The sequence below is a fragment of the Hirundo rustica genome, chromosome 11 (assembly GCF_015227805.2).
Source record: "Hirundo rustica isolate bHirRus1 chromosome 11, bHirRus1.pri.v3, whole genome shotgun sequence".
NCBI classification, from domain to species: Eukaryota; Metazoa; Chordata; class Aves; order Passeriformes; family Hirundinidae; genus Hirundo; species Hirundo rustica.
In genome coordinates, this window is record NC_053460.1 from 5,991,514 (window position 1) to 6,019,017 (window position 27,504).

General features: G+C 39.0%; 1 protein-coding gene across 10 annotated transcripts in view; it reads right to left on the bottom strand.

Annotated features, from left to right (window-relative positions):
* The window catches only part of WWOX (WW domain containing oxidoreductase), a 478,837-nt gene that overhangs the window by 282,512 nt on the left and 168,821 nt on the right, over nt 1-27,504 (bottom strand). Inside the window, exons 9-10 of one of the 10 annotated variants that reach the window (XM_040075520.2) lie at nt 25,270-25,311; nt 23,497-24,061 (exon numbers count right to left, since the gene is read on the bottom strand). The exons of 3 other annotated variants lie outside the window; for them this stretch is intronic. In XM_040075520.2, the coding sequence (XP_039931454.1) occupies nt 23,945-24,061; nt 25,270-25,311 (159 nt within the window). In that variant the 3' untranslated portion in view covers nt 23,497-23,944. Of the gene's footprint in view, nt 1-3,374; nt 3,420-11,143; nt 11,278-14,193; nt 14,221-21,248; nt 21,477-23,496; nt 24,062-25,269; nt 25,312-27,504 lie in introns of those variants that run through there. 6 more of the 10 variants (XM_058422124.1, XM_040075527.2, XM_040075539.1 and 3 more) reach the window with 6 other exon arrangements.

The window sequence follows — 27,504 nt, forward strand, 5'->3', positions numbered from 1 at the left end:
TAACCCTGAAGTGTCCAGGTGGCAATTCTGCTAGTGACTCTGTGAAGTTCAGCAGGATGATTTTGAGCTGCTCAGGGAGAACAGGATGGGGTGGGAGCACTGTGGCCAGTGCCAGGTCTGACTGGCTGCACCTCCCAGGACAACACCAGTCCCACGTGGCTGCCTTCAGATCTCTCCCACTGATGGTTCAGAAAGGAATTGAGAGCTGTCAACACGAGGTGATGCCATCCCTCACTGCTACACGGCCTCCAGGACTATCAGTGTCCAGGGGGCACTTTGAGGAATCCTTCCACCCTGTTAACACTGAGCTGGGAACTCACTCGAGGGTCAGGAAGCTGTAAAGTTGGGGTAAGAACCTCTCTGCATTGCTCTCCCACTTCTGGAGACTCAGAGACTCGGAAGCAGCTGGATTGGGACAACATCATCTTAGTGACAGGTACAGTTAACACAGAGGTCAGTGGCAAAGCAGGAGGAGCTCAGAGCTGTTCCTCAGGCTGCAGGGAGGGCAGAGCAACCAGGCACTGCACATCCTGCGTGTCAGGAGCAGACAGGGGCTGCTCTCTCTGGACACAGAACGACAAGTGGCCTGTGTTCCGGACACTGACCACACTGGACAGAAGCATTTCCTACCTGAAGTACACAGACACGTGAGAGGAGCGTCCTAGAGATCTAACAGATGTGAAAGGAAAGAGAACCTGAGCCTGCACAGAGCAGGAAAGAAGTTTTGAATGTGCCCCATGGCAGATTGCAGTGTAACACACTACTTACGCTCTGGTCCCCCTTGTTATTGTTCACTAAAACTCTTCTGTGAGATTCATCATCTTTTTTGAAACATGTGGAAATCTGCTCAGCATGGTGAACAGGAACAAGACAGGCAGAATGAAAATCCACAGTTTCTGTGTGTAAGTGGTCAGCTTCCTCTTACTCAGGGTGATTAATCTGAGATGTGCACCACCACAGCCCTCAGAAGAGAAAGCTCACACATCTCCCTTCTCACAAAACAAAGGCTGCTCACTGGAGTGTTCAGGTACTCAGTTACATTCAACACAAGCTAATTCACTTATCTTCAACAAGTGGGCTATTGATTTTTTTGCCTGATTTCTAAGCTGCCCGGGGCTTTCTGAACTACAACAATAGCATCCTTCCTTAAAAAAGAAATTTAAAAAAAAAAAAAAAAAAAGAGAGAGAGAGAGGAAACTCAGTGGAAATTATCCCTTTGCTCATCAGTAATTAGGGTGACTTCTCATTTGCTTAATTTTGTCAGTATATTCAGCACAGCCATGGTTTAGGAAACTTTCACAACAAATTTCACTTATCTCTGCTTTATAACTTCATTCCATAAACTGCATTCTACTTATTTCTGTGCTGATAATATTGCAGGTCATTTTTGTCCACGAATAGAAATCACCCAGTTGCTAGGAGTTATTTGCTAATTGTGCTGCCGGAGTCACAGAGCTGGAGTCTTGTGACTTTTGTGATAACCACATACAGTCAAAAATGAAATGGCACAGCCCATGCTTTTGGGGTAAAAATGCTAAAAATACAAAATAAGTTCAAACTCACAAATCATATCTTCTGTTGTGGTATGAGCATATCAACTGCACTGCATTCCATAATTCAGCCTCCTAGATGTTGATTTTAAAGTGATGTAGATTTTTGTCATTGCTTTTGCCCAGCTGGTACACAGAGAGGCTGAAATGCATATTCACAATTTCAGGATCTAGATACAAATGAACCACAGGAAAACTCAGTTTTTGAATGTGTTAAATTATCTTCATTCATTTGCAAGATGAAATATGCTTGTGTGCTTCTGCATCTGAGCTTTAAGATACATTTAGCCTATGTTTTAATAAGCTGTTGTCAGTGCAGGTCATGTACTGTTATTATAAAGTCCACAGTAGAAAAAGAACTTAATTTACAGAATAAAGCCTTAATAAAGATGACTGGATCTTGTATTGCTGAAAACAGATTTATAGATAAAACTGGACTAGTAAACCAATATACTGTAACTAAAGTAATTTTCCTTTAAGTAAGAATAATCTTAAGAGTAGATTGTAATTTTGAGGGATGGGTTCCTACACAGGAAAACAGAGTCCTAATATTCCATACCAAAGAGGACATCAGAACCATCAGAACCCTTGGTCCTTATCACAGTGGACTAACAGACAACTAAACAGAAGAGTCAGGAATCTTCCAAGCCAGGTTTTCCCTCATGCTTTCTCCCTGAGGGAATACCTAATTTTCTCCAATTTTCTCTCTTTTGTCTGCTAGCTAAAATACAACACTGCTGGAAAACCACATACTAATGAGGCTCCCAGACCCCAAATTTGGAATCTCGTGAGGGGAAACCACATGAGGAGCAGCTGAGGGCACTTGGTCTGTTCAGCCTGGACAGGAGGGGACTGAGGGGAGACCTCACCACAAAGAAACATCTTTTGTGAGGGGAAGAGGAGGGGCAGACACTGATTTCTCCTCTGTGGTGACAGTGACAGGAGCCCAGGGAATGGCCTGAAGTGTCAGGGCAGGATTAGGATGGATATTAGAAAGAATTTCTTCTCCCAGAGCGTGGTTGGGCACTGAACAGGCTCCCCAGGGATGTGGTCACAGCACCAGCCTGACAGAGCTCCAGGAAGATTTGGACAATGCTCAGGGGCACAGGGTGGAATTGTTGGGGTGTCCTGTGCAGGGAGTTGGACTCGATGACCCTTGTGGGTCCCTTCTTCATCAGCATATTTTGTGATTCTAAACTGCAAATAATAAAAAACCCAAACATTTTCCCTCATCTCACGCCTTAGCAGAGAGGGCTGGTGCTGCGTTTTGGGTCACAAAGGCGGTGACTTCAGAAAGCCTGACGTGCAGGAGCTGTGACTGTGAGAGCTCTGCCAGCACCACACAGGGGTTCTGCCCCTGGAGAAGCTCCACACACATCCCACCCACCCCCACATGCCTGGAGAATCTTCTGCAGCATGAAGGGGGATTCAAAGAGGACAGGCTTTTCACTGCCCGTGGGATGAACATCTTCCTCCCAGTCATTCACCCTTGCAAGCCGGCTCCAATCTGCCTCCAGCAGTTTCCACTGCCTCTTAAAATGCACATTTTCCAAATAAGAACCACGAAATTCAAGCGTACATCCCCCTGTTCCATGGGAGAAGGATGCACTCTCGCACCCCAGCAATGCTGCAGCTGAAGCGATTCCTGATCCCCCCACGCTCCGTCAATACCTGCAGGTGGGGGGAGGAATCTGTCAAGTGCAATACAATTCCAGTAAAGATATCTCCTCTGTTCTCTTTGTCAAATTGACACACACAGATATTTCAATCTATACCTCGTGGTTAAAATTGATCCTAGCGAGAGGATATGTAGCTTGATCAAACTTCTGTAGGGCTGAATCAAACGGGATTGATGACACAAAATACCTGCTTTAAAAAAAGAGGGAAGTTTTTCTTGTGATAAACTGGAGTCTTGGTGAGGGACAGACAGGACAAGAAAAGAGCTCTAACAAGACCAGTTATCTCTACCACTAAATTCAGGGAACATATAAATAAAAATAAAACATCTCCATTTATAATTCTGTCACTTTCAAAATTGTGACCTTTTACACTGTACTAAAAATCCACATTATCAAAAATCCACATTTTTTCAGTTCCTGTTACTGGAATTGTTACTTCACAGCTCTGTGCCTGTGAAGAGATGAGGAAGTATAAGTGTGCACGTCCCTTAAAACCTGACAATCATTGCTAATTTAGGATAAAGTCCTAAAATAAATAGAATTGTAAGCACATTCAAGTTTTTGGATTGAAGACCCAAGATAATTCTGATTAACAGCACTCAGCCGAGATAAAAAGGTAAAATTCACTATCATATAAGTATATCTACGAAAGCATTGAACTTAGATTAAATTTAATATAGAAAAAAATATCATCCCTGTGTAGTCAAGTACATAATGTTAACTGGATCACAATTTCCACATTATAAAGGATGTGATCAGACAATGAGCATGTATTAGTTTGGCAAACAGTATTAAACACAGTGATTGTTTCAGAGCCAAGATTCACATGTACCTGCTAGCAAAGAATTAACTCCCAAAAATATAGTTTGGGGGATCTGATCACTACATTACATTACTGTACATCTGAGTTTAAAAGATAAATTTAACAACATATTCTGTAACTAAGGTGGATTCTGAAAATAATTTGAATAATTGCCATAAGGGAAAACCAGGGTTGCCAATCCAGTTTCAATATTCTTTCTGTCACAAATTTGCTTGCTTCAGCTTCTTCTTCCACTGAACTGTACTTGGCTGTTGTTTGACAGTCATTTTGTATTTTTGTGCCATAGAAAAACAATTAATTTAAATCATAAAAAAACCCCAAAATGCCAGTGTCAAAAAGTCATTTCACATTGGTTCCAGACCTAGCCTAAGATGTGCTGGTTTTGGCCAAAATCCTGAAAGCAGCACCACAGCAGGGCACAGGGATCTAAGGCTTATCCAGGGAAATATTAAGAAAACGATGGGAGGATAAAATAAAGCTTCTGTAACAATCAATAAGACCAAGCGGAAAACAAACAAAGAAGCAAAAATACATATGATATTGTATTGTTTCATAATAAATTACATACTAATGATAAAATTAATGCCTTGATCTACAGGTATTCTGAATCTCCCCCTTTAAAAGTAAGGATGGGATTCTCAATTGCGGCTGAAAATCTGACACCATGAGAGCACTGGGACTGGTTCACTGTCCCCAAACACCCAGGACTGATGGCCAGTGATCAGCTCCCACTTCCTCAAGAAAAATTACAGTTTTCCCTCTATATTCTTCCCGTAGTCTCACAACTACTACCCCACTTTAGTCAGAAAACAGGTGAGCACATTAAATATTTGGTATAAACATAAGTGTTATTATGCAATTTATTATTTGTCCTTCCATAAGGATTTCTAGATTAAAAACCCTTCAAGATTCAGTCCTAGAACTTTCAGTTCATTAATCATCAGCAGGAGCTCTAATGATAGATAGAAAAATGTGATTTATAGGCATATGACTAACCAGTATGGATTCTGGCAAAATAAAAACCCATAAGATGCTCTTCAATCCATTATTGCCCACAAATGCAGGAAAAAAACAATACAATGTCAACATTTGCCAACCATATACCACAGAAACTTCCTGTAATATAGAGAGAAAAATGAGAGCAATTGGAGATTCTAATCCCTATAAACCCATTGAAAAAACGCAGTTTTATTAACAGCCTGTATAGTGTGCCCAAAAAGATTTTAAAATAGACAGCAAACAATGACCCTTGAAGGGCTAAAAATACTGCACACAGATAGTTCAGGTAATCATTGGAGCCCATAGAGCAAAACTCAATGAGGAACCTCAGCACTCACAGTGCATCATCCAAAGCAGCCTGGCACAGCAGCCCCAGCCAAGAACATTTACTCCAGCTCCACCTGCATCAATCAGGTTTTGACACCAGGCAGGTAAGCTGTGTGCACAATTCAGCTGAATAGATGCTATTTCGACTATTGGAAATCTAGAACCAGGAGTCCCTGTTCTCACTCTGCCATTCCCCCCGGGGCAGGAGCGAGCCCAGGCTAAGAAAGTGCTCTAAGAATAAATGCGGCATTTTAAACCACACATCTCACTTTCATAAAGTGGCTGAGGCACTTGGAAGAGTACATACCGCTGGAATTTGATAAGATTTGGAAACTTAATTTTTCAACTAGCAATTAGGCTCTTAGCAGACTTAAGTTTTAGGCATCACTGAGTGTATTTTCAAAGGATTTTAGAAACCTGAAAGGGAAGCCATGGGCCTAACTTGTATTTTCAAAAGCACCTGTGCAGTGCAGTGACCTTCCCGGGCTGCTTGAATTTTGTTTTGAAAATCATGAGATGTTTCTCTGTACCTCCAAGTGCCTAAACCATTTATTTGATAACATAATACCTACTAATTTAGGTATATCTGCTCTGTCTATTTTCGAAAGAAAACCAAAAGCACCATAAGGAAGGCAAACACTAGCAGGTAACTATTTTCTGAGGCTTTTATTGTAGTTGAAGGAACTATCAAATAGACCCTCATAACCCTTCCACCTATGCTAACATGTTATTTGTGCAAGTTTTAGAAAGGGGTTATCAAGTTAATAGCAAGTTTTACAAAACAGCACCAACTTTGCTGGTAGAATGTAAAACTAAAATTCTAAATTTCCCAGTGTCTGAAAGAGAGTCTCCTAACCAGCTCCCTCTGTCTGAACCTGTGTTTGGCTGATGCTGCAAATTTGTTGTGCAAAGCAAAACATGGGATTTTTTTTGTAGCAAAACAACTGAATGACATAGCAAAGCACAGCAGGGCAATTTAACCCAGCAGTGTACTCAAGAGCTGAGATCTGCATAGTCCAAAACTCCTGGTATTAATCTCACCTGTCTCTACTTTTCCAAAGAGAAAATAAATTAAACCTCAGTTAACAAAACTGTGATTTTGTGCCTACCTCAATCTTTTGTTCAAAGAACTGACGCTGGCCACTGCTCCAGTTTGCAGCTTACATCACAATTATTTTGTTCTGTTCTTATCAGTGTATTAATTCATCCCTTCACTTTCTGTTGAACCATTGCACACTTCTGCATAAGGAATTCTGTGTGATTAATTTAGGATTTCTATTTCTTGCTCTACTTTTCTGTGGTTACACAGATGTCAAGGGAGGACAACCTTACTTTACTACAGCCTTTGGACTGGCTGATTCCTGGCTGCAAAGTGCAGGGAAATGGTAAAACACGAGGATGGATTTGGTTTCTGATTCAGGCAGGCAGGATGCAGAGTAACTCATTCTACCAGCAGGAAATGTTTTTCAGACTCCCTGCTCCATGTGAGTGCTTTATTGCCAAAGTGCCTGTGTCCAGCACTGACCATCACATCTGCAACCTCCAGAGGGACACTTCCACAGCTTCTGCCTTGCTGGCAGCTTCCTACCACATTTCTGACAATCACAAGCCAGAATTAACACCACTGTCCTGCTTACGGCTCTCCTTGACTTTAGCAAATACAGACGGATGCAGGTTGGTATTCAATGTTTAGCACAATTTATGTCCAGCTGTAGGTCTCATTTTTCTTTTAGGAATGCTTTAATAGTGCTGAAAAAGAACACAGAGCTCTTGTCTGATGCTGTTACTCCCATCTAAATAATTAGTGTAGCAAATACTCTGGAAATCTGAGACCATTTTCTATGTTTCCTGTGATTTCTCTCAACTACATTATGTTTGGTTAAGAATAACTTTTGCAATTGAAAATGTATTGAATATTTTAGAAAACAACAGCATAAAATCCAGCATTTAGCTGCCTTTTTTCTTCCCCTAGATAAGCACATCACATGGTTAGTAGCTATATGGATGTGTGCATACAGATGTGTGTGTGTGTGTCTCACAGGATGGAAAAATTCTTCCCTTCCAAAAAACACAACAAATATTTAACCAAACACAAGCAAACAAAAGCAATGCCAGCACCTCATATTATTTATGATTTACCAAAAGTGGGAAAAATACCATGTTGGGTAGAATGACTTAATACAGTAGGAGAGAGACTGAGAAAGGACATTTAAAAACACTCATGAACACACAGAGCCTCAACCTCACGCATCTGGGAGGAAGGGGCAGTGGTGATGGGATTCATTACACCCTGCTGTCTCCTTCAGGCAGAAAGGTTCCCATTTGCATCCAGACAAGTTACAACTGTCCTTTAATTCCTCAGCGGCTAAACATTGCAGTGTATGAAATCTCAGTGTAATTACAGCAGGAACTACAAAGTGCTGTACACATCAATGGATAGAAAAGTGCCCAAAAAATGAAAAGGTACCTTCCCACTTCCTCCTTAACTACTCATTTTGGAAGAAATGCATCCACTCTAGGACTGTGCTCCCTAAGCCAAGGGTTACACAGTTCAGTCCAGGAGAGAACTATGAAAATCCTGCAGAGTTTGACTAACACCAGCCTTTTACATTAGAAAGGTGACTGTGATCAAACTAACCCTAACAGTGCCTGGAATACCCTCCTTTCTCCCAAAAGCCAAAAATCATTATTAAAGTTAGCTACCAACAGGTGACATTTCCCAGTGAGGTGGAGGTTGGTTATAGTCCTCTCAAGTCTGACTTACTTCTTGCAGGTCTTCCTCAAGATGATGAGCTCATGAATCAACTTTGAGGCTATAGTCCACAAAAATCAAGATGATGAGTCTCACCCAGAAACAAAAGATGATTAAAGCCACAAGTGGGTCAGACTGGGTGGCATTATGAATACATATTTGTGTATTTTTCTGTATGATCTTGCTTAATTTGGACTTTGCCTTCAGTGAAAGCTAAAGCAGCCGGGCAGAATTTAAATTCTGTTTATATGTTCCAATTTACACCACCTTTACTTGCCCCCCTTGGCCAGACCTCACCTGCTGGTGAAAAGATGAAACAGAGGAGTGCCCATTTGTGAGTTTAGGTTAATATCACTAAACCAAGTCAACTTTGGTGTGGCTTGTTTTTTAACCCACAACTCGGGAGGTGTCTACGTGGTATCTAATATGTATGAGCCTCTATACACTACACAGCACGTACAGTGCATTTTAAAAAGCTACTCCTTTTAGAAGTTAAAACCCACAATATATTTTTAACCAGTTCTTGAGTATTCTAAAAGGAAATGTTTCTGGTTTCCAAGCCAGAAATGGTCATTTTTTTTTCTACAGAATATGATGTTTGAAAATCAGTTCTTCCTATTATAGATTTCTCCCTCAGCTTGTAGAAAATCCATGATTCCCTAAACATTGGTCTTTGAAAGCACATTGACTAAAATCTTCATGCCTAATTCATGAAGTGTAGTCTGGAGATTAGCGGAGCTGGACATAGACCAGGAATACTTTATCATATTCTAATAAGCGGAGGCTGAAAATTGCATTTCTAAAGCTACAGTATTAAAGGGCACACTGCAAAACATGACCCAAACATAACTCAGTAGTTCTACACTGTCTGTAAAGGCTTTGATATGATAAAGTATGCTGACGAGGGGAATAAACACAACTAGAAATTTCTGTATTTAAGGAGAGGGGGAAAAACAGCAAACACTACATGTATACATCAAAGCACATATTGTATATTATAAACTCATATAATGTGATCCCAATGGAACAACCCTTGTACTGCAATCGATTATTTGAACACACCACGGAACATCATTGCAATAACATAAAATTAAGCTTATGTAGCAAATGTGACAGTAAAAAAAGCTAGTAAAAAATAGTCTGCAAGGCCAACGTAATCATTACCATAAAATTCTTAATGACATCTCGCCATACAATACACCAGAAAGATACAAAGATTAAAATTGCCAGAGGAGAAACATGAATATTTTTTCCTCATGGTGCTTGTGTTATTTAAAAGGTAAACTGCTCCCCTCTCCTTTTTTTTTTTTTTTTTTTGGTTGGTTGGGTTTTTTTGTTAGAGCATAGCTAGATTAAAGAAGGAATTATATAGGCCAAGGTTTCTAATTCCTCTCCAGCAGTATCTGGGGGTAGCAAATGAACTTAGGAAATATCTTTTCATATAATAGACTTTTCTTCTCTTGTACAAGGGTGTAGATAGACATCTCTTCCATCATGTTATATTGTCAGGATCTATTTTGGGAAGAAGCCAGACACTGAATACAGCTGGGTCAGGGAAGTACCCCAAATTGCACTGGAAAGAAAAAGAAAATCCTAGAGAACTGCACTATCCTGTGCCTTTTCCACCCCTACAAGTGTTCAGACAGAACATTTCCAGGAGAGGAGCCCCAGCAGAGGCAGGGCTCTTGAGCAGAGGGACATTCACACTGGTTCCCAGTCATCCACGTCTTCCCACATTGCCATGTCTGAAGACTGGTTATGTTCCCTGTTCCCATGCCTCTGCCCCGTTTCTCCGTAGATTAAAATCTCTGCAGAAGTCCAACCTCATTTACAGGATAAGCTTTGTCCCTAGGTTTGGTACCTTGGTCTGATGGTGGAAGATTTAGCAATTAAGTGAGTAATGAGTGGCTGCTCATTGCACAGATAATTGGATTGGGCAAAGTACGAAAAATAGCCCATGTATTACCTATAAACCAAAACTAAGGAGTATAAACTGAGAAAAGAGGTAAAATTATCAGAACCTACATCCATAGAAGTCACCTGTGGTCATGTTACACGGAAAACTTAAACAGGCAGGGATGTCGTACCAAGAAAAAATAAAGAAAATAAACTAAGGATGATTTGGTCAGAGCTGCAAAACTTGGAATGAGTGAAAACCATCAGTCACAGTGACCAACAAACCCTGGCAGTGTAAACAAGGTAGAAATGATAGTCAATAAAATCACAATTAGGTACACTGAGTGTCAGCATTCCTGTGTGCTCACAATCAAGGAAATCAATAACTAACACTGAAAATTCTCCACTATTTGCTTTCAGTTTATATTTTCAATTTGTTTTTTGTTTTTTTTGGTTTTTTTAATTTGGCTTCCCCAGTTGATTCCATGAAGAATATCTCTAATAAAAAGCAGCTCCAATACTGGCAATGGTGCAATAGAAACCAAGTGCAAGAGAACTAAAGGGGCCCACCAGTTACTATTGAAATTTAAGTGGGGAGAATAAAAACTACAGGTTTGCAAATAACTGAAAAGATTGGATGCTCTTCTTCACACTCACACAGAAAGTGTGTAAGCCAGCAACTTTTACTGCTCCAAATTTCCTTGCCACTGAAGAGTCCTTAATGCTAGAAACTTCGAATTAATGTACCTGCTAGAAAGTTAGAAGTGGCAAATCTCATGACCAAAAAAAAAAAAAAAAAAAAAAAAATCAACAGAAATTCACAGCAAAGACAACAACTGTTGCTACCTCCCAGAGAACCATTTCTCACTTGGCTTACTGCAGACAGCATACCACGTTTTTCTGAGTCCTTTCCAAACACAGATATAGCCAAAGGAATTCAAGCATCCCCACAGTTTGCCAAGAATGTGCACAACAACATTGGGTAATTTATTGAAAAAAGACCCTTTTAATAATTCTTCAATATTACCTCTGGGAATTTTCAAACACACCTACACACGAATCACGGCGATGATTTAGTCAGGGTAACAGTTTGCCAACAAACACAAGCTTTCTTACTCTGTCTTCTAAATTTACTGGTTTCATTCCTGCAGTGATATAGAGCACAAACTTCTTTAGGTCTCCTCATTGTGAACATCCATCATTCAGAGCCGTATCAAAGAACTCCTCTATGAGTGTAAAAGGCCTGAAGTGCTGAAAATGGATGGATCCTTAATTACCAAAGGAGTGAAAAATGGAGGCTGCTTTAACACTTCTTCAGGTGTATTTTTATTAGCAGTGGGTGTGCACCACCCACCTGTAAAAAATGATTCAAATCTTTTGGAAACAGCCATTTCTCAATAGGAATTGTATCTTATATAAGAAGATAATACGTGTAAATGCACATATAGGACAGGAACTTAATGATTTTGAGTGGCAGTGAACTCCCACGTTTTAGAACATTTTACACTTATATAGGAAGGGTTTTGACAGAAGTTCTGTAACACAGAATAGACGAAGATGTGCCCTGCCTTTTGCATAGGTATAAAATCCTTAATCTTGCACTGTAAAAACATAAGATTAATGCCCTTCTCTACCTGTGACATTTTCCTTATGTTGTTTTCCATGCATAATGGCACAAATCACACAATATATGAAAAGAAAAAACAGCATTTTGCCTGATCAGTGTCTGTTTACAGTAATCAGAGAGAAAAAAAGTGAATTGCTCTTATAACAATATTTTATAGCTTGTTTCCAATCAATAAGACAGTTATTCTGAAAGATTCACATAAGTTTAGAATCAATTATGAATGGAAAGGAAAATGAAAAAGGTGAATATTACTGGCTTGAGATTTGTTCATTTGAGAGTTGTATTTTTTCCATCTTGCCAGACTCCTGTAAGTGATGCAGTCTGGGTGAGCTCTGTAATAAACGCTTCTACAGAATTATTCCATGCTCAGGAATCAATCTGGCAACTTGAGCATATTTGTTTCTGAAACACATCTACCATGTTTTCTGTGAATACTAGATGTTAAGGATATTATTTTTATTATAGCAGATACTACTATAGCACCATATACTACTACACTACTATGAAATACAGCTCTTGCTACAAGTGATTTTTCTTCTTTTAAGGTATGAAAAAATGTCTCTTTTAAAAATTTAGCATACACAGATGAAAAGCAGGAAAGTATTGAAAGAGATGAACAACAAAAACCTTACTTCCTCACATTTTTGTGAGTAAATTTGTCTCACAAACCAGTGTCTCCATTGACACAGACCCAACAGCACTCCAGAAGCTCCACATTAAGCACTACTCACATGTTGTGGAGTACAGGTATCACTCCTATGAAAACAAATTTGTTCCCAGTCTAACATGACATTTTAGGTTTTAACATTATCCCTGACAATTCACATAGATTTAGATTGATATAATATCAAAATCCTCTCCCTCTGTAACAATTCTTACATTTCATTTTTAAATGGAGAGTTAAAAACAAATGTGCTCTGTTCATCCAAAATTAATAGGAAAAATTTGATTAAAATGTATAATTATTTTGCATCTCCCCAGAATAATGAAGTATTTTATAGACAGATAAAATAGGATATGCCCTAGCAAGTTCTGTGTCAAGAAAATGCACACTGGAGTTTTAAGGATCACCATCAACAAAGGAAAAAAAAAAAATACAAATTGAAGAACCAAATGACAATGCCTCTATTTTTCAATATGCTTAGTGATAAGCCCAAAAATAAATCACAAATGGGAAGTAAAATATCTGTAGGTCTTTTGAACTCTTTCTATTTGAGAATGTGCCTCAGCCCTCTATCTTCTCGAGACACTGCCCCCCATTCACATTACTTGCAATGAGAATTAGCCTGAACTGCATGGCTGCAGGAGCTGCTGTTCCATAAACATATCAAATAGCAAAATACCCATAATGCAGCTTTAAGATATGGAAAAAATCAGAGTCATAAAACTTCGTCTGTTCACAGACATTTGAACACATTGTTTATGCTCAGGCTTCTTCCTCTGCACAATCCCTCGCAACCCCAGAGATAGATTGGGATAGAAAATTTCTGGCAGTTCAGTCTCCTGATACATGTCTTTTCACTAAATTCTCTCCATATGCCTCTTAAAGGAACATATGAGTTATAAATCTAGCCTGAGTGGAAACATTTCTGTATTTTACTATGAAAATTTATATCGCATTAACAACACAAACGTGCAATATTTATTCCTTTCCTGATTCCTGTTTGTACTTCTCCTAATCTTTCAGCTGCTTTGGCATTAACCACTAAAATGCTAGAGCAAGGACCATGCCATGGAGCAACTTGGGTGAAGCAGAATTTATTCTATAACGTGCAAATGCATCCCTGACAGAATTCCCAGGGTGAACTGAGACCTCAAAGGACTTCCAACAATGTCAAAATAGCACTTGTGTGCAGAAGACACATAGCACCTCCCTGCTTGGCAATGAGGCACTAACCAGCTTTAGTTCTGATAAGATGCTTTACCTGAGGTATTCAATTACATCCCTACCAGACTGTGCTGAAGGAATATTTAAAGTCTGCTTTGCCCTTGACTCTTGATTCTGCATGTCAAAAACACTTAACTCAAACCCTTTTGGATTACCAATACTGCATTAAGTTCATTGACTCCTGTACCAGATTATCCAGGACCAGATGAACTGATATCACACACACAGATATTGATGCTGTTTTATTATTAGACAGAACCAGCGCAGCTTTAGAAACATTTTAATTTGGGGGGAGGAGGTGGGGTGGGCTGAGAGAGAATAAACAGCTCTCTCACACAACCTGCAGTCAAATATTTTATGGAGCCCTCCCTTGAAATCACTGTGAAAATTCAGAAATTTAGTCAAATAGACAGACCCTCAAGAAAATGCTCTTATTTGAGAATTTCTGGTGCATGAAGCCACAGAACTGTCCACACTAATCTACAGCTCCCCTTGCTGGGTCAGCTGCTGAATTGCATTCAGGCAGTGGCAAACAAATAATATATGTGAAATATTTAGACTTATAAAATGGACATCACACCCACGTGCTGCTGTGCATGAGCAGCCTCTGTGTTGGACACGCTGCTCAGAGATGGAGCTTCACCAGGGCAAGGCAATTTCAGACTTTTCAGTGCTGGAACTCAAGAGACAATTTAGTCAAAAAAACAGGAATATACACCCATTTCCTTCTGCCTTCTACGCTTCTACCAACTTCCTTTATTATCACAGGGAATCCTCACTTTTTTTCCTTATTCCCCCCACTCTGAAAATCATCAATAGACTGTTATTCAAAATGGTGATGAATGAATCCCTGGTAACAGCTTTACTCAAGAGCACAACCAGCCTTTGCTGGCTCACATGGAATGCCACATTTTGTTCAGGCCACATGCAAAGAAACACTTTGGGCTCTTTCAGAGAACTAGGTATTGCTACCATTTGCAAAGTCCATGGGCTTTTTAACTTCAATAAATTTTAAGTCTCTCGGTAAATCTGGTAATTTTTTTGCCAAGTACGCTTCATCTGCCTTCCATTCTTCACATACACCCATAAACACACTTTGCATATTTTTCTTTCTTGAAACATCCTGATAGTTTTCATAGAAAAGGGTAAAGTACACTCTACGTCTCAGTCAACTGCTCTCTAATACTACATCCACTTCTTAGACAAATAATTCAGCTCAAATCCTCATTCCAAACACACAGTACTCAGTGGCATACAACCAAGTTTGGATGGAATTCCATCTATAGAAATACTTTTTCTTCCCTTAACCTCTTTGGCTGCAATTTGCATTTTTAGTTAATTCAGAGTGTCTCATTCCTTTGTCTGGACAAGTTTCTCTTCATTAGTTATTTTAACATGACTGCGATGATGGAACAGGTAATACCCAGGTTGGCGTGGAAGTGGTGCTGCAGTTTTGACACAAATGTCAGGATATCCCTTGTATTGGTTTGGGTATGAACACGGAACATTGCTACAAAAGTTTTGTAGGAAAAAAAAAAAATCCTATCCAAGGAAAATAAGACAATCATGCATCCTAATTACAATTTTTATCTGAACTTAGTGAAAATTTAGAAGCATAATACATTTTTGTATCACTGGTTAAAACCAGCGAATAGAGTGTAACTATGGTTATTTGCCTGCATTAAAAGTATTCCTATATTTCTCTCACCTCGCTGATTTTGCAGTCCTGTCATTAAAATAAATGTTACAACTGGTTTAAAGAAAATAATATGAAAGCATAAACAAAGCAAGCATATGCAAGTCACAAAACATACAAATAAAAACCACAATCTATTTTTTCATGTCTCTGACACCCTTTTGACTATGTATTGACCAATTGTGAACCTTTTTCTCAGACTAAACCAATCAATAAATTGCTCATCCAGAATTTTTCACTCTTACAAAATTGATAATTCACAATAAAATAAGAAGATTATACTGCTATAAACTCACAGTGTGGATGGATATCAGCAAATCAGTAAGATCAAATCACACTGCAACAATTAATACTTAAGAATTATTATTTGCACTAGCAAATAAAATACTTTTTAAATGTTTTGATAGTTAAAGGTAAATTTGACATATTTGTCAATTTTCAAAGGACTCTGGAGTGATTGGATTTAGGGGTCAGTCACTTTGAGGTCATTCTGAGACCACAGATTTTACTTTCAAATTAAGAACAAGAAGCATAGTAACCAAAACCTCACAAACACACACACACACAAAGAAAGAAAAACACAAAAAAGTGACTGGTGTGCACAGGGATTTGTGCAGCTTGTGTGTCACCCAGTGAAAGAAATCCCAGTTACCAAACATAATTTTTCTGACAAATAACCTTGATAGGTAAAGGTAAAGCACATAGACAATTTACTGCTATTACAAAGTTCTTCAAACGGAGTGCCAACACTCATCCTCTTCAAAATAAACCAGGGAGCGCTAGGTCTCATGTTACAAAGTATCAACAATTACAGAACACTTTCCAAAATGCTAACAATAAATCTAAAACAAAAATCAATACTATTAATTTGTGAGATGGATGCTAAAAAAATCAAAGTTGCCACCGCTCAAAAGTGTTAAAACATAAACACAATAGAAATCATGAATGCATTTTAAAACTCAATTTAAAAAAACGAAGTTTTTCTAATCTAAATTTAAGACCCTTGTTGCTTATTTATTTTTATGGAAAAGGATCCAGCATGTTAACAGACCTTTTTCCAGCCACAGAAACTGTTGGCATGATGCCCAAGGAATACAATAGCCACATGTTCGCAATCTTTAATTATCCAATTAATGTAGAGTCGTTTTAGCAATTAGTTCAGATGACCATATGTAACTTTTTACAAATAGCTCTTTCTTTCTATGACCGGAATGCCAAATGTACCACAATGTGTTTTTATAAAACGCATAATTTGAACAGGAGAAAGCCTTCCAGAATTATCTGTGGTTAACATAATGTGACTTTTTCTGTTGGACTCTAAAATTTATTCAGCTTCTTACATAATGCTGATTTCTGCAGACTTGTTCTTTCAAACCTGCAATCCAAACTCCATATTTTGTTATCGCCTGTAATGGCGAAACAACGCAGTCACGATGAGGTCGCAACAGAGCTGTCAAAACCCTGCTTGGTTCAGTTTTGGTGGTTTCTCCAGACTAAAATCACAACCCAGCCTAGTATAACATATGTAGGCACCGCAAAACCTTAATCCCCGCGTTTCCTACAGAGCCCCAAAGAGCAGATCCTTGCAATGATCCCTGTGCCAGGCCAGCAGGACAAGGAGAAGGAGAGCTCCACGTTCTGCACCCACACCTGCACCTGCCAGGCCAGCCCTGGAGGACAACGAGGCACAGCCAGGGCACCGTGTCCCCTCATCGACCCACGGCGCCAGCAGGCAGGGTGGGATGTCAGCAGCGCAGGAGAACCTGGGGAGACACCACGGCTCCTTCCTGCAGAGCCGCTCCGCTTATCGAACCCCGCTGAGCCCGGCGCTGCCACCGCGCACACCCGCTCTTATCTCCCGCTTTACAGCTTAGGTTACACCCTGGAAGAAATAAACTCAGCGGTGTAGGTTACATTACAGGCTCCCTTTCTGAAGCGTGCGGCACCGGCCGTGGTTGGAGGAAAGAAATTGGCTCACAGGGAACCTGTGAGAAAATTAGCTTCCTTAGAAAGTTTAGATTCAGCACGTAAAAGCTTTTATTCCTCACATAAAGAATGTCCCCATATTCCTTTTCCTTGCAGTAAGAAGTGCTCATATATGTGTTCATCGATTTAGGATTTGGTCCCAAATACAACTTCTCATTCATCTGTTACAAACAACGTAAAAATACCAACAAAAAAGAGACTGGCAGAGCATATTCCTGAGTTCAGTACAATAGAATACAACAGAAAGCTAAAGATGAAAGCAGAATGTCTGCCTGAAATTATTACAAAATACTTTATTATCTGGACACCAAGGCATTAAGATTAAACAAGTTCAGAGAAAACTATTTTCTGTCACGGTATCTCTCTGCAGAAAATAGATGCTATTTTCTCCATATAAGCCTCAAATTATAATCATTAGCATACAGGTAATTGTTGAGGAAGGGAAAGGGAAAAGCAATTGCTGCATAAATACCTTGATTTTCTATTGTTTATACAACTGCATTTTGATGAAGGTATACATACAGAAAGACACACAGGTCTTTATTTCTCCTTAATTGGCTTCATTTCTCTCTAAGGACTCTTTTAATGTATAAAAACTGTAAGCATTTTAATGTCAAATTCATACCAACCTAAATGAATAGGTTAGCATTACATCTTTCTGTCACTATAATTTATGAATACCAAAACCCGTGGAATTATGAGGCACACTGTTTGTAGATCATTCTATTCATAATAATGATGTTCTATTCCACATCTTTTGTTCCGTCTTTTGTTTTGACTTACCTGCCCACAGGGCCTGCTTTATACTGGGTTTTTTTAGGAAAACAAAAGCAACTGGCTGACCTCTGGTCTGTGATAGGAACGGGAACTTGCAACAGTTTCATGGCACAGATTTGCTGTAATAGCCAGACTCGTTAAGGACTCCTCCAATTACACACCTATGGATGAGGCACTGGAGGAGCACAGCACCCTCAGGAGCTCCGTGGGGAATTTCCTCTGACAAGGGGACTAGTACCCAATCCCAAAAAGAGATGGGGCTGTCCTGAGGGATGAAAACCTTTGGGGGATGCTAAAAAGCCATTAAAAATGGCTTTCTAATTTGACTTCTACTTTACATTCTCAGACAAAAAGTAATAAACCCTTTAAATGCTGGACCCTTTTACCACTAGATTCAAACTCTGATTAAAATCTGTTTGGGAATGTTGTCTGGACCCATTTACCACTAGATTCAAACTCTGATTAAAATCCATCCCTCTGCTCTGATTAGGTTCCTTTAGGAGAATAAAAAGCAGTAGAAATGAGTGCATTTGGGCCACATCAGTGAATTCCTGAATGCAGATACACTGGGACAGTGAAAAACATCTGGATGTTTCCCTTGATGGCAAAAGCTGCTACAGCCCAGTGTTTTGTGCAGAAGTTTGTTTGAAGAACGAAGGGGCAGATGAGGCACATCTATAAGATTCTTCAAGATTACCCTGATTACTTCCCCCCTTTAAAACACAGAGTATATTGAAGCCTCTTTAAAAAATTCATACACTGGAATCATTCTATGCAACTGTAAGAAGAAAACTGTCAGACAACATTCCCAATTCAATATTACATGGTGCTTCAAGAAAAGATTTCCATATATTCTAGATTAAAAAAAGTCTCATAAATAAATGATAATCCATTGCTTGCACTGAAAAATGAAAAATAATTTTCTGCTTGCATTTTACTCTGCAGAGTAAAATTTAATCTCTGTAATGTAGTTTTTGTATATACAGAGAAGTAAAAAGATGTAACCTTATGAAAATTGGGGTTTTTTACATGGTCAAAAATATTTCTATTGGTGTTTATCTAAAAATCTTACTTTTATGTGCACTGAAATAAATATATCACATATTGATAGTTTACACATTATTTCCAACAAATTATGATAATGTTCATATTTTTAAAGAGAAAGGAAAAATCCAAGGTTTTAAACATTAAGCAGCAAAGAGACAACGATGAAGAAAGGGGAAACTCCTCAGAGGTTACTACATCTGGCCACAGTTCAACAGAAATCTGTCAGTAATTTTATAGAATTTATTGTAACAAGACATCGATATATTTTACATAAATCTAAAATAATATAAACATATACTATCTGTGTGTGCATATTTATAAATAAATTTACATTTTAAGTATGTGATATGTTAGTGATGCACAGAATATAAATTACATGGTACAAATTACCTGTACCTAAATTCATTGACCATATTTGAAGAATACTGAGCTTTTTCTAGCTGACACAAGAAAACCAAATAAAATGCTGGTTGTCATAAAACAACTTTTTTTAAAGGCTGAACTTTTTTTTTTTTAATTATTAAATAAATTTCCCTTAGAATATTTGATTTTTCAGGGGAAAAAAAAAAAACAAAACCCAAGCACTACAGAATTTACAATAAAACATTATGAGTTTGGCTCTTTTGTGGAAAACCAGCGGAAAACAAGGTTAGAGTCACAATTCTGTCAGAGGCACCTGCCTTACTGGTGAGGTGGGAGTAACCTGGTTTAATTCCCTTCCCAGCCTGGGGGGATTGGAACACGGTAGCTGTGCAGGGGCTGAGGGCTGCTCACTCCTCTCCTCCTCCAATCCCACTTTCTGTAAGCAATTAAAGTCTCAGTGAAGCAGGTACTGAACCCCAGTGACCCACTTCCCCAGTAACAGCCACAATCACCAGCCAGAAGGGTCATTCTCAGTTACTTTAGCTCTCAATTAGTAGTTACTTCAAACAAGATGAAACAGGAAAAAACGCAGTCCTATTGCTAAAACACCACTTTGGTACAGCCATTTAGAGACTTATCTGGGAGAGGCAGGCTGCAAGACAGAAATTGTGAGCTTGAAGTAGCAGCTAGGATGTCATTTGGTATTTGTTTTGTAGGGAATAACTGAATGTTCAGTGTGATGGAGAATGAAAGTGATTCCCTGCCCTAGTAGTAACCTAACAACTATTTATCTAACAACCCACCTCTGATGTGGGAGCAGTTCTGGAGTCACTGAAAATATGGTAGTTCCTTCCACCCTAGAATAATTTACTATCTTTCTTTAAAGGTATTCACTTGCTGTAAAAATACATTCACTGGCCATCAGTTACTTCTTTCACTAGCAAAGAAAAGAACTGCAGTGTCCTGTAGAATGGCATTAACACTCCTTAGTCAGAGTAAGTACAGGCTGAGAAAGCTGCAAAAAGGTCCCCAAAACTCAGAAATTCTGTAACAACAATTGTCTGGTCTGAGATTTGGCCCCATAAATTACTTTCAGTAAAATACACAGATAGGGTTATGTATAGTTTAAACTATGACTGCATTATATCAGCATTTATCTAACCTGGAGCCAACATCAGGAAAATAATTTTTAAAATAAAATGTAATCAGCTCCTAACAGGACACTGTCAGAATGCAAATGTAGCAGCAGTGTTCTTGTAGGCGACTTGCACACAGCTAGGAGACAACATTTTCAAAAGTGTGAGAATCATTTCTGCAACGGCACAGAAATTCCACAATTTCAGTGGGAATTCTCACTAATGGAATTGCTCCCATCCCTTTAGGAAGTGCTAATTCTGCTGCTCACTGGACCCTCGACAGAAGTTCTGTATTTGGTGATTAATCAGTGCGGCATCACAAACTGCAGCCGCTCCTTTTCAAACACGAGACTTCCAAAATTTGGCAAAGCCTTTGTGTCACGCAAATTACTTCATTCATTGTACTGCCTGCTCAGAGAAAGGTGCAGAACTCCCAGCAGAACAAAACCAACAGTTCTGCAGGAGAAGGAGCACCCTGGCCAACGCCAGGCACAGGGAAATGACACAATTGTCAATGGCAGCAGCCAGCTGAGGACACCAAAACTTTGTGTCTGCCCCCAGTTTGTGGCACTCAGAAACCCAGCACTGTTATTGCTGATACTGCACCAGGATATGGGCAGAGACAATGGATCCATCAGGAGGAGAACCAGCAGAGATCCCAGCACATCTTTGTTCTCACCAACAGCCCCTCTCCCATCCCAGTCCCAGTATCCTGCAAGTCTCCCCTCAGCCCAAATCCTCCTCTGTGCCTGTCACTGTGGGGAAGAAGAAGGGGAACTCCCATCCCTGGGGTTTTGTGAACCATTGTGAGGCTCTAACCAAACCTAAACAACTCCAGAAACATTTGGGAAGTGCTGCTGCAATGTCCACATGCAGCTCGTCCTTTATGAAACTTGTATCAACACATACCTCACTGATAAACACAGTCTGCTGGAAAATAAAAGGAAAGAAGAAGGAAAAAAAAAAAAAAAAAAAAAAAAAAGGAGAAAAATCATTGCTTACATAATGGATATGCCAAAGGCAAATGTTTCCACTGTTTCTAATAAACACATGATATTCGCGTTTAATCTTACAAATTTCCAAAGCTGTGCAAGTCAAAATAGCTGCAATGTCACTGGGTTATTAATTCTTTAAGCAAAACTAAAATATCCTTATAACTATTATTATTATTAAAATATAGAACAGCATTCAGAGATGTGACAACTTCTAACTCTCAGAAGCACAATTTTGCAATGTTTTCTCATCCCTAGTGATCCCCAACCTGTACAAAGATCTTTTTAAGTGACACATGCTGAAAACAAAGCACAAGAATCTCATTTTAGTGGCACACCCTAGATGAAGTGTCACCATATGGTCCAGCTTAGCAGGACATCAGGAAAAAGTTCTTCCCCCAGAGGGTGGCTGAGCACTGGAATAGCTTCCCTAGGGAAGGAGTCAGAGCCTCAGGCTTGACAAAGCTCAGGAAGCATTTGGAAAATGCTCTCAGGCACGTGGGGTGGGATTGTTGGGCTCCCCTCTCCAGTGCCAAGGGTTGCACTCAATCCTTGTGGGTCCCTCCCAGCTCAGGAGATCCTGTGTATCTGTGATTCTATGAACTTGGGTTGTTCTGTCCCTGGAAGCTAGGATTTTTTTTCCTAACAGGAATAACAGCTTTTGGGTTTTTTCCTAGCTAATAAAGAATGACTGTAACTAGATCTCAAGTGTAAACAACAAGATTGTTTTTGTCAGAGCTTATTTGAAATTGGCCCTTCATTTAAAAAATAAAAGGAATTGTGAAAGTTTATGATATACTTAGTGAAATTGGTATTTTACAATAACACCATCTACCCATTCCTTTCTTTACTTCTGAGAGCCTGAAAGCTCGCCTTCAGAAACATGGAAACGTTCATTTTGGGGTGCACTAAAATGCAACGTATTTGGTATTTTTTGCAGCAGCAAATTTCCAAGATCTGTAGCGTGTGTTGACAGTTTATCTCAAAAGGGGATTTCTGATCATTACTTCAGGTTAAAACAACTTACCATGGAGCCATCTGGCTGCACGCATTAGAACACACTTCAGAAACCCACAAACATTTTAGAACTCCTCTCTGCGCCGCGCTCGGGCAGCACGCGCCCCGGTACAGCATGTAAATAAGACAAAGACTAATAACGCCTTCAGTCCTGCTGCACAAAGGCTGCTGTCCTATGTAACACAGCAACACATTTTCCATTACACCATGAGATTAATAAGCCTCATGGAGACCTGGAAAATCTGACAGAAAACAAGGGCAATACGATGTTCATTTCTGTTTCATTAAACACGGGATGAGCTGATGGATCTCTCCACACTTTGTCACTCCGCACTGCTAATGGCTCTTTGACATTATTATTCACCATGGGTGAGATTGTGTAACCTCTGCTCACGTTGGTGAGCAGTTACAAAAGTGGTCCCACTGGCAACTGCTTCAGAGAGGTTACCTGAAGCATATGGTGCCTCTCAGCTCATGTCAGAGTGGCCTGAATCTGACCATAAAAAAGCATTTGTGAAGGATTTTAGCAACGTGAGGATAGTTGGTGAAGGGCACAAAGCTTAATGCAGCAGTTAAAAACTGGGTTTTCTAGCAGGCTCAATAGTTGAGTGATTCCTCTTCATCCTCTTTATTTTTATCTGCATAGTTTTAGCTCTGAGGGAACAGATTAGCAATGTTACTTTTTCAAAGCCAGCAAATAAAATACCTCGAAGAGGGACCGACTGTGGGAAATAGGAACACAACATGGGCAGCCAAAATTGCCTGCAGAGACCCAGCACCTCCCTCTGGATAAAACATGGAGCAGGAGAAGCCCTGGGAGAGACTAAATCAATTCAACACAAAAAGTTTATTCTTTTTAATTAATTCTCTATTGAGAGTTTTACTTGCTGCAGTGCGGTTATAGAATACAATCATACTTGCCATTACCTTTCTTTTAGACCTGAGTTCTGTCATACTGAACTGGAAAATAAATATCAGGACTGAACACAACCATGGATGCCACAGCAAGGAACCAGGAATGAGCCATTTCTGGGCACCTTCCCTATGTTCATTGGAAATTGCTCTTATGAATGACAATTCTTTTCCTTTACTCAAGGGGCTCTCCTTTGTGAATGAAATATGAGTCAATATTATGATGCTTGTTTTACAAACAGTCCAAACAGGCACAAAATATGATGCAGTTTCTATTTCCAGCTCATCTGAAGTTTCTAGAGACTATGAAGGGTCGCTAGTCATCTCCCTGCACTAATTTACCTGCTTCTAGGATCACCACGCACTAATCTTTTGGGTTTAAACTTTTATTTTAATTTGGCAACTAAGAAATAAAAATACCAACACAGTCTTTAAAAGCAACACACCAGGGATGAGGATGATGCAGTCATATAGAAGTTATAACACTTCATAACTGTGAAAGAGAATAGAGACTTCCAAGTGTTCCTTGAGGACAGTTTGCATATGCAAACCCTCATGTTTGAATTCAGACATCCATGGGAGTTTTCTATCCAACTGTAAGGGAACAGCAAAGACTGAGAATTTCATATAATAGTGATCAATACATAAGTTACAACACAATAACAAAAGACATCCATCCAATAAATCTAATTAATGAACCAGCTTGAGAAAATGACTATCTGCCTGTAGATATTACACAAATAGGAAAATGGAATATTATGTAAAAATAAATCACTGTGGATTATGTGTTCAACTACAGTTTCAGGTTAAAAAAGCAAAATTAATATCACCAATCATTCCAATTCATGTCTGAAAACAGATTTTAAAGAAAGCTTTGGCAGAGTGTTGTATAAATTATATGTTCAAAATTATAAATTAGATTTCCCCAGTCAATCATGGTGATTCCACAAATAGCTTCAGAAATAACTCTGGGTAAGTGATGAGCTTTCTGAAGACTTACCAGACAATTTGAAAACAGGAATTTTTATAAACAATGTAATTCATTACAGGAGGACTGCTGCATGATCTGCAATATAAATTCTGCTTTGTCTTGAGTTGAATCCAAAACTAAAGTGGATACTAAAACTACTGTGGGAGATATAAATTATAGGCTTTGTGCTACAGCACCAAGATGTCTTTTAAGATCTGGGATGGAAGCAGAGATTCAAGAGTTTGACTAAGTCAGATGCTTGGAACCTAGAGCATGAATGGCAGCATGCCATGAAATCAAAGTTACTAAATTAAATATAGGGCATACACTACTGCCAGTCAATTCTGTGTAACACTGGAGATATCTGAGATTCCTCAGATACACCTAAAGCAGTTTGATTTTAGTGAAAAACAGTACTAATCAAAGCACAAAAAAATACTAAGGTCCATTGGTTAGAGTTGTCAGGAAGCAAACAAAGTCCCTAAACACAGGTTTTGGGAACCTCGATCTTCCATAACACTGCTCTAGAAAATAAATCTATCTGCCAAGGACTGAGACAGAAGGGGGAAGCAGCCAGAGCCATCCCAAATGAAAAACAAACATGCCAAGGCCTAATACATAGTCAGTTCAAGAAACACAATACCCCCAGTCCAGAGTCTTCAGACATGACACAAATTCCCCCAACGAAAATGCAAAAAGTGGAAGATTTTTCTTACATGCAGGTCCTGAGTACAAGCAGTGGATGACAAGCAAATTTGGTGCCCATCTAAGATCTGAAACTATATTTCACTAATCAATGTATGTAAAGCCCCATCAAAGCTTACTGAGTTACCTCCAATATTTTTACATCAAAAGAACAAGACCAGCCCGGCTCCTGAAAACAGAATAGTAAAATAATCACAACCTTCAAAGTGAAAGGAGATGGTATAAAAACTAGAAAATATTTTAAATCTTTAAAAGCAGAGGAAAAAATGTTAAAAAATAAATTAACTGATTTCTTGCATAAAGAATCTGAAAGGGACAATGCTGAAAGTAAAATCCAAGAGCAGGACAAGAGACAGACTGATGCAAAGAGGAGAGACCTGTTCTGTTCACACATGGGCAAAATGCCTCTTCCCTTCACATTGTCACAGAGGAAAAGTGTGATGCAAGCCCACCTCTCCTCACTCTGTGTATCTGTACATATTAAACCACTTCCAAGACATGCACTCACACATCTATCTTTGTCTTCTCTCTTTGCAAGCTAATTCCCTATGGAATATGGGCAAGACTGCTCACGTACCATCATTTCCCAGGGAAAAAATAAAACAAAACAAAACAAAACAAAAACAAACAAACAAAAAAAAAAAAAAAAAAAAAAAAAAAAAAAAAAAAAAAAAACAGCTTTTACAAATTTTTGTTTCTAATGCTACTTAAAGAAACATGAGTTTCAATGTCACTAATTTCACTGGAGCACCATGATAGCAAACTTCTGAAGACAGAACAATATAAAAAACGTTGACCCAAGTGACAGCTGAAGAATTAGGGTGATCTACAGGAACCAGCACAAACTCAGCTAAGAGAAAAGCAGGTGGATTGGTATCACGTTCCTGCATGCTTGGGGTCACTAAGATGAATGTGCATGAGATTCTTTTGTCCATTTGTGCCATAATTTCACACACTAAGAATGAAATTGTGTTCTCTGATATGCTCACAGAAGTCCCTCTGGAATCAGTGAGGATTACACGCCTGCATCGAAGGGCAGAATTTGGCCCTGAGTCATTAGTTAGAACTCTCTGCTGAAACCCTACAGAGAATAGGGGGTTTCAGAGGACGATGAGGATCAAACTGATGTAGCACACTCAGAGATTTACTCTCACAGGAGCCCATCAAATACTCAGGCATTCCAAAAACCCCATTTGTAAAGATAAAAATCTTTACAAGACTAACACACCAGAGTTGTAGGGGCCACTTTCGGTTAGAACAGACTTAAGCAGCATTAAAAAAACAGTGGCGGTGTAATTAAATGGAAGTTTAGAGGAAAAAAATAGCCCAAGATTTTCAGACCTATATAGAAGAGAATGCCAACTACCAACCATTTGTCATGGAAAAAGAAATTACTTCAATACAGCTACTGTACATAAGGTACACATGTTCATAGGAGCCTTAAATCTGCTGAAGACCTGATCTGTCCTCAGCTAAGGGAGGTGATTTCATCAACATCTCTTTCTAGTTTGGAAGAGTTTTAAGGTGTGTGTGTATACATATAGGTCTGTAAATTTAAACGTGTGTGTATATATATATATAAAATATACATATTTAATTCCTTTATATTGTAAAAACCTCCTATGCCTGATTGAATACCACTGCCATTATTTATATTAAGATCTCATATCTATTATTGATTTGGAGCTTTAAGTAAGCAGTTGATGCCAAAATGATTACAAACACCATTCTGCCTCAAATGGTTTTAAATTTTAAACAGGAGTATTTAGCAATATTATTTGTATCTGGTTGTACTTTCAGAGAAACTATTCACTTCTGTGATAAGTACAGACTGTTTTATCTCAGATATTTCATGGGCATTTCCAGTACTCTGACTCAAAACCAAATCTGTGCTTCTCATCAACTCATAATTTCTTTTTTTCTTTTGTTTTGATCAAGGACTGACAAGACTCCAATCTAAACCAGCTGCAAAGTAACAGCTTTAAAAAAAATCATCCTCACTATTTAATTCTAACCTCCACCGTATCTGTTGCAGGATAGGCTGGCATTTGCTGTTAAAGCAGAAAATTACAAGAAGGGCCTAATTGACCCTCTTGTGTCTTTGAAAAATCCTGTATGTTGTCTCTAATTGACCCTCTAGATACCTTTATGGAACAATGAATGAATCCTCCGTAAATAATGGACGGTGATGATTAATAGCCAAGGTTTGGCTGGACCTCTGCCTCACGGAGTTGTGCTGCCGAACATTTTTTTGTTTGGGTTTTTTTCTTGCCATCACAGTTCTCTGTACTTTATTTTAAAAACAACACTCTCAAGGTAACAAATAACCTGCTGTAAATAACATGAAAAGTTAAATAAAATT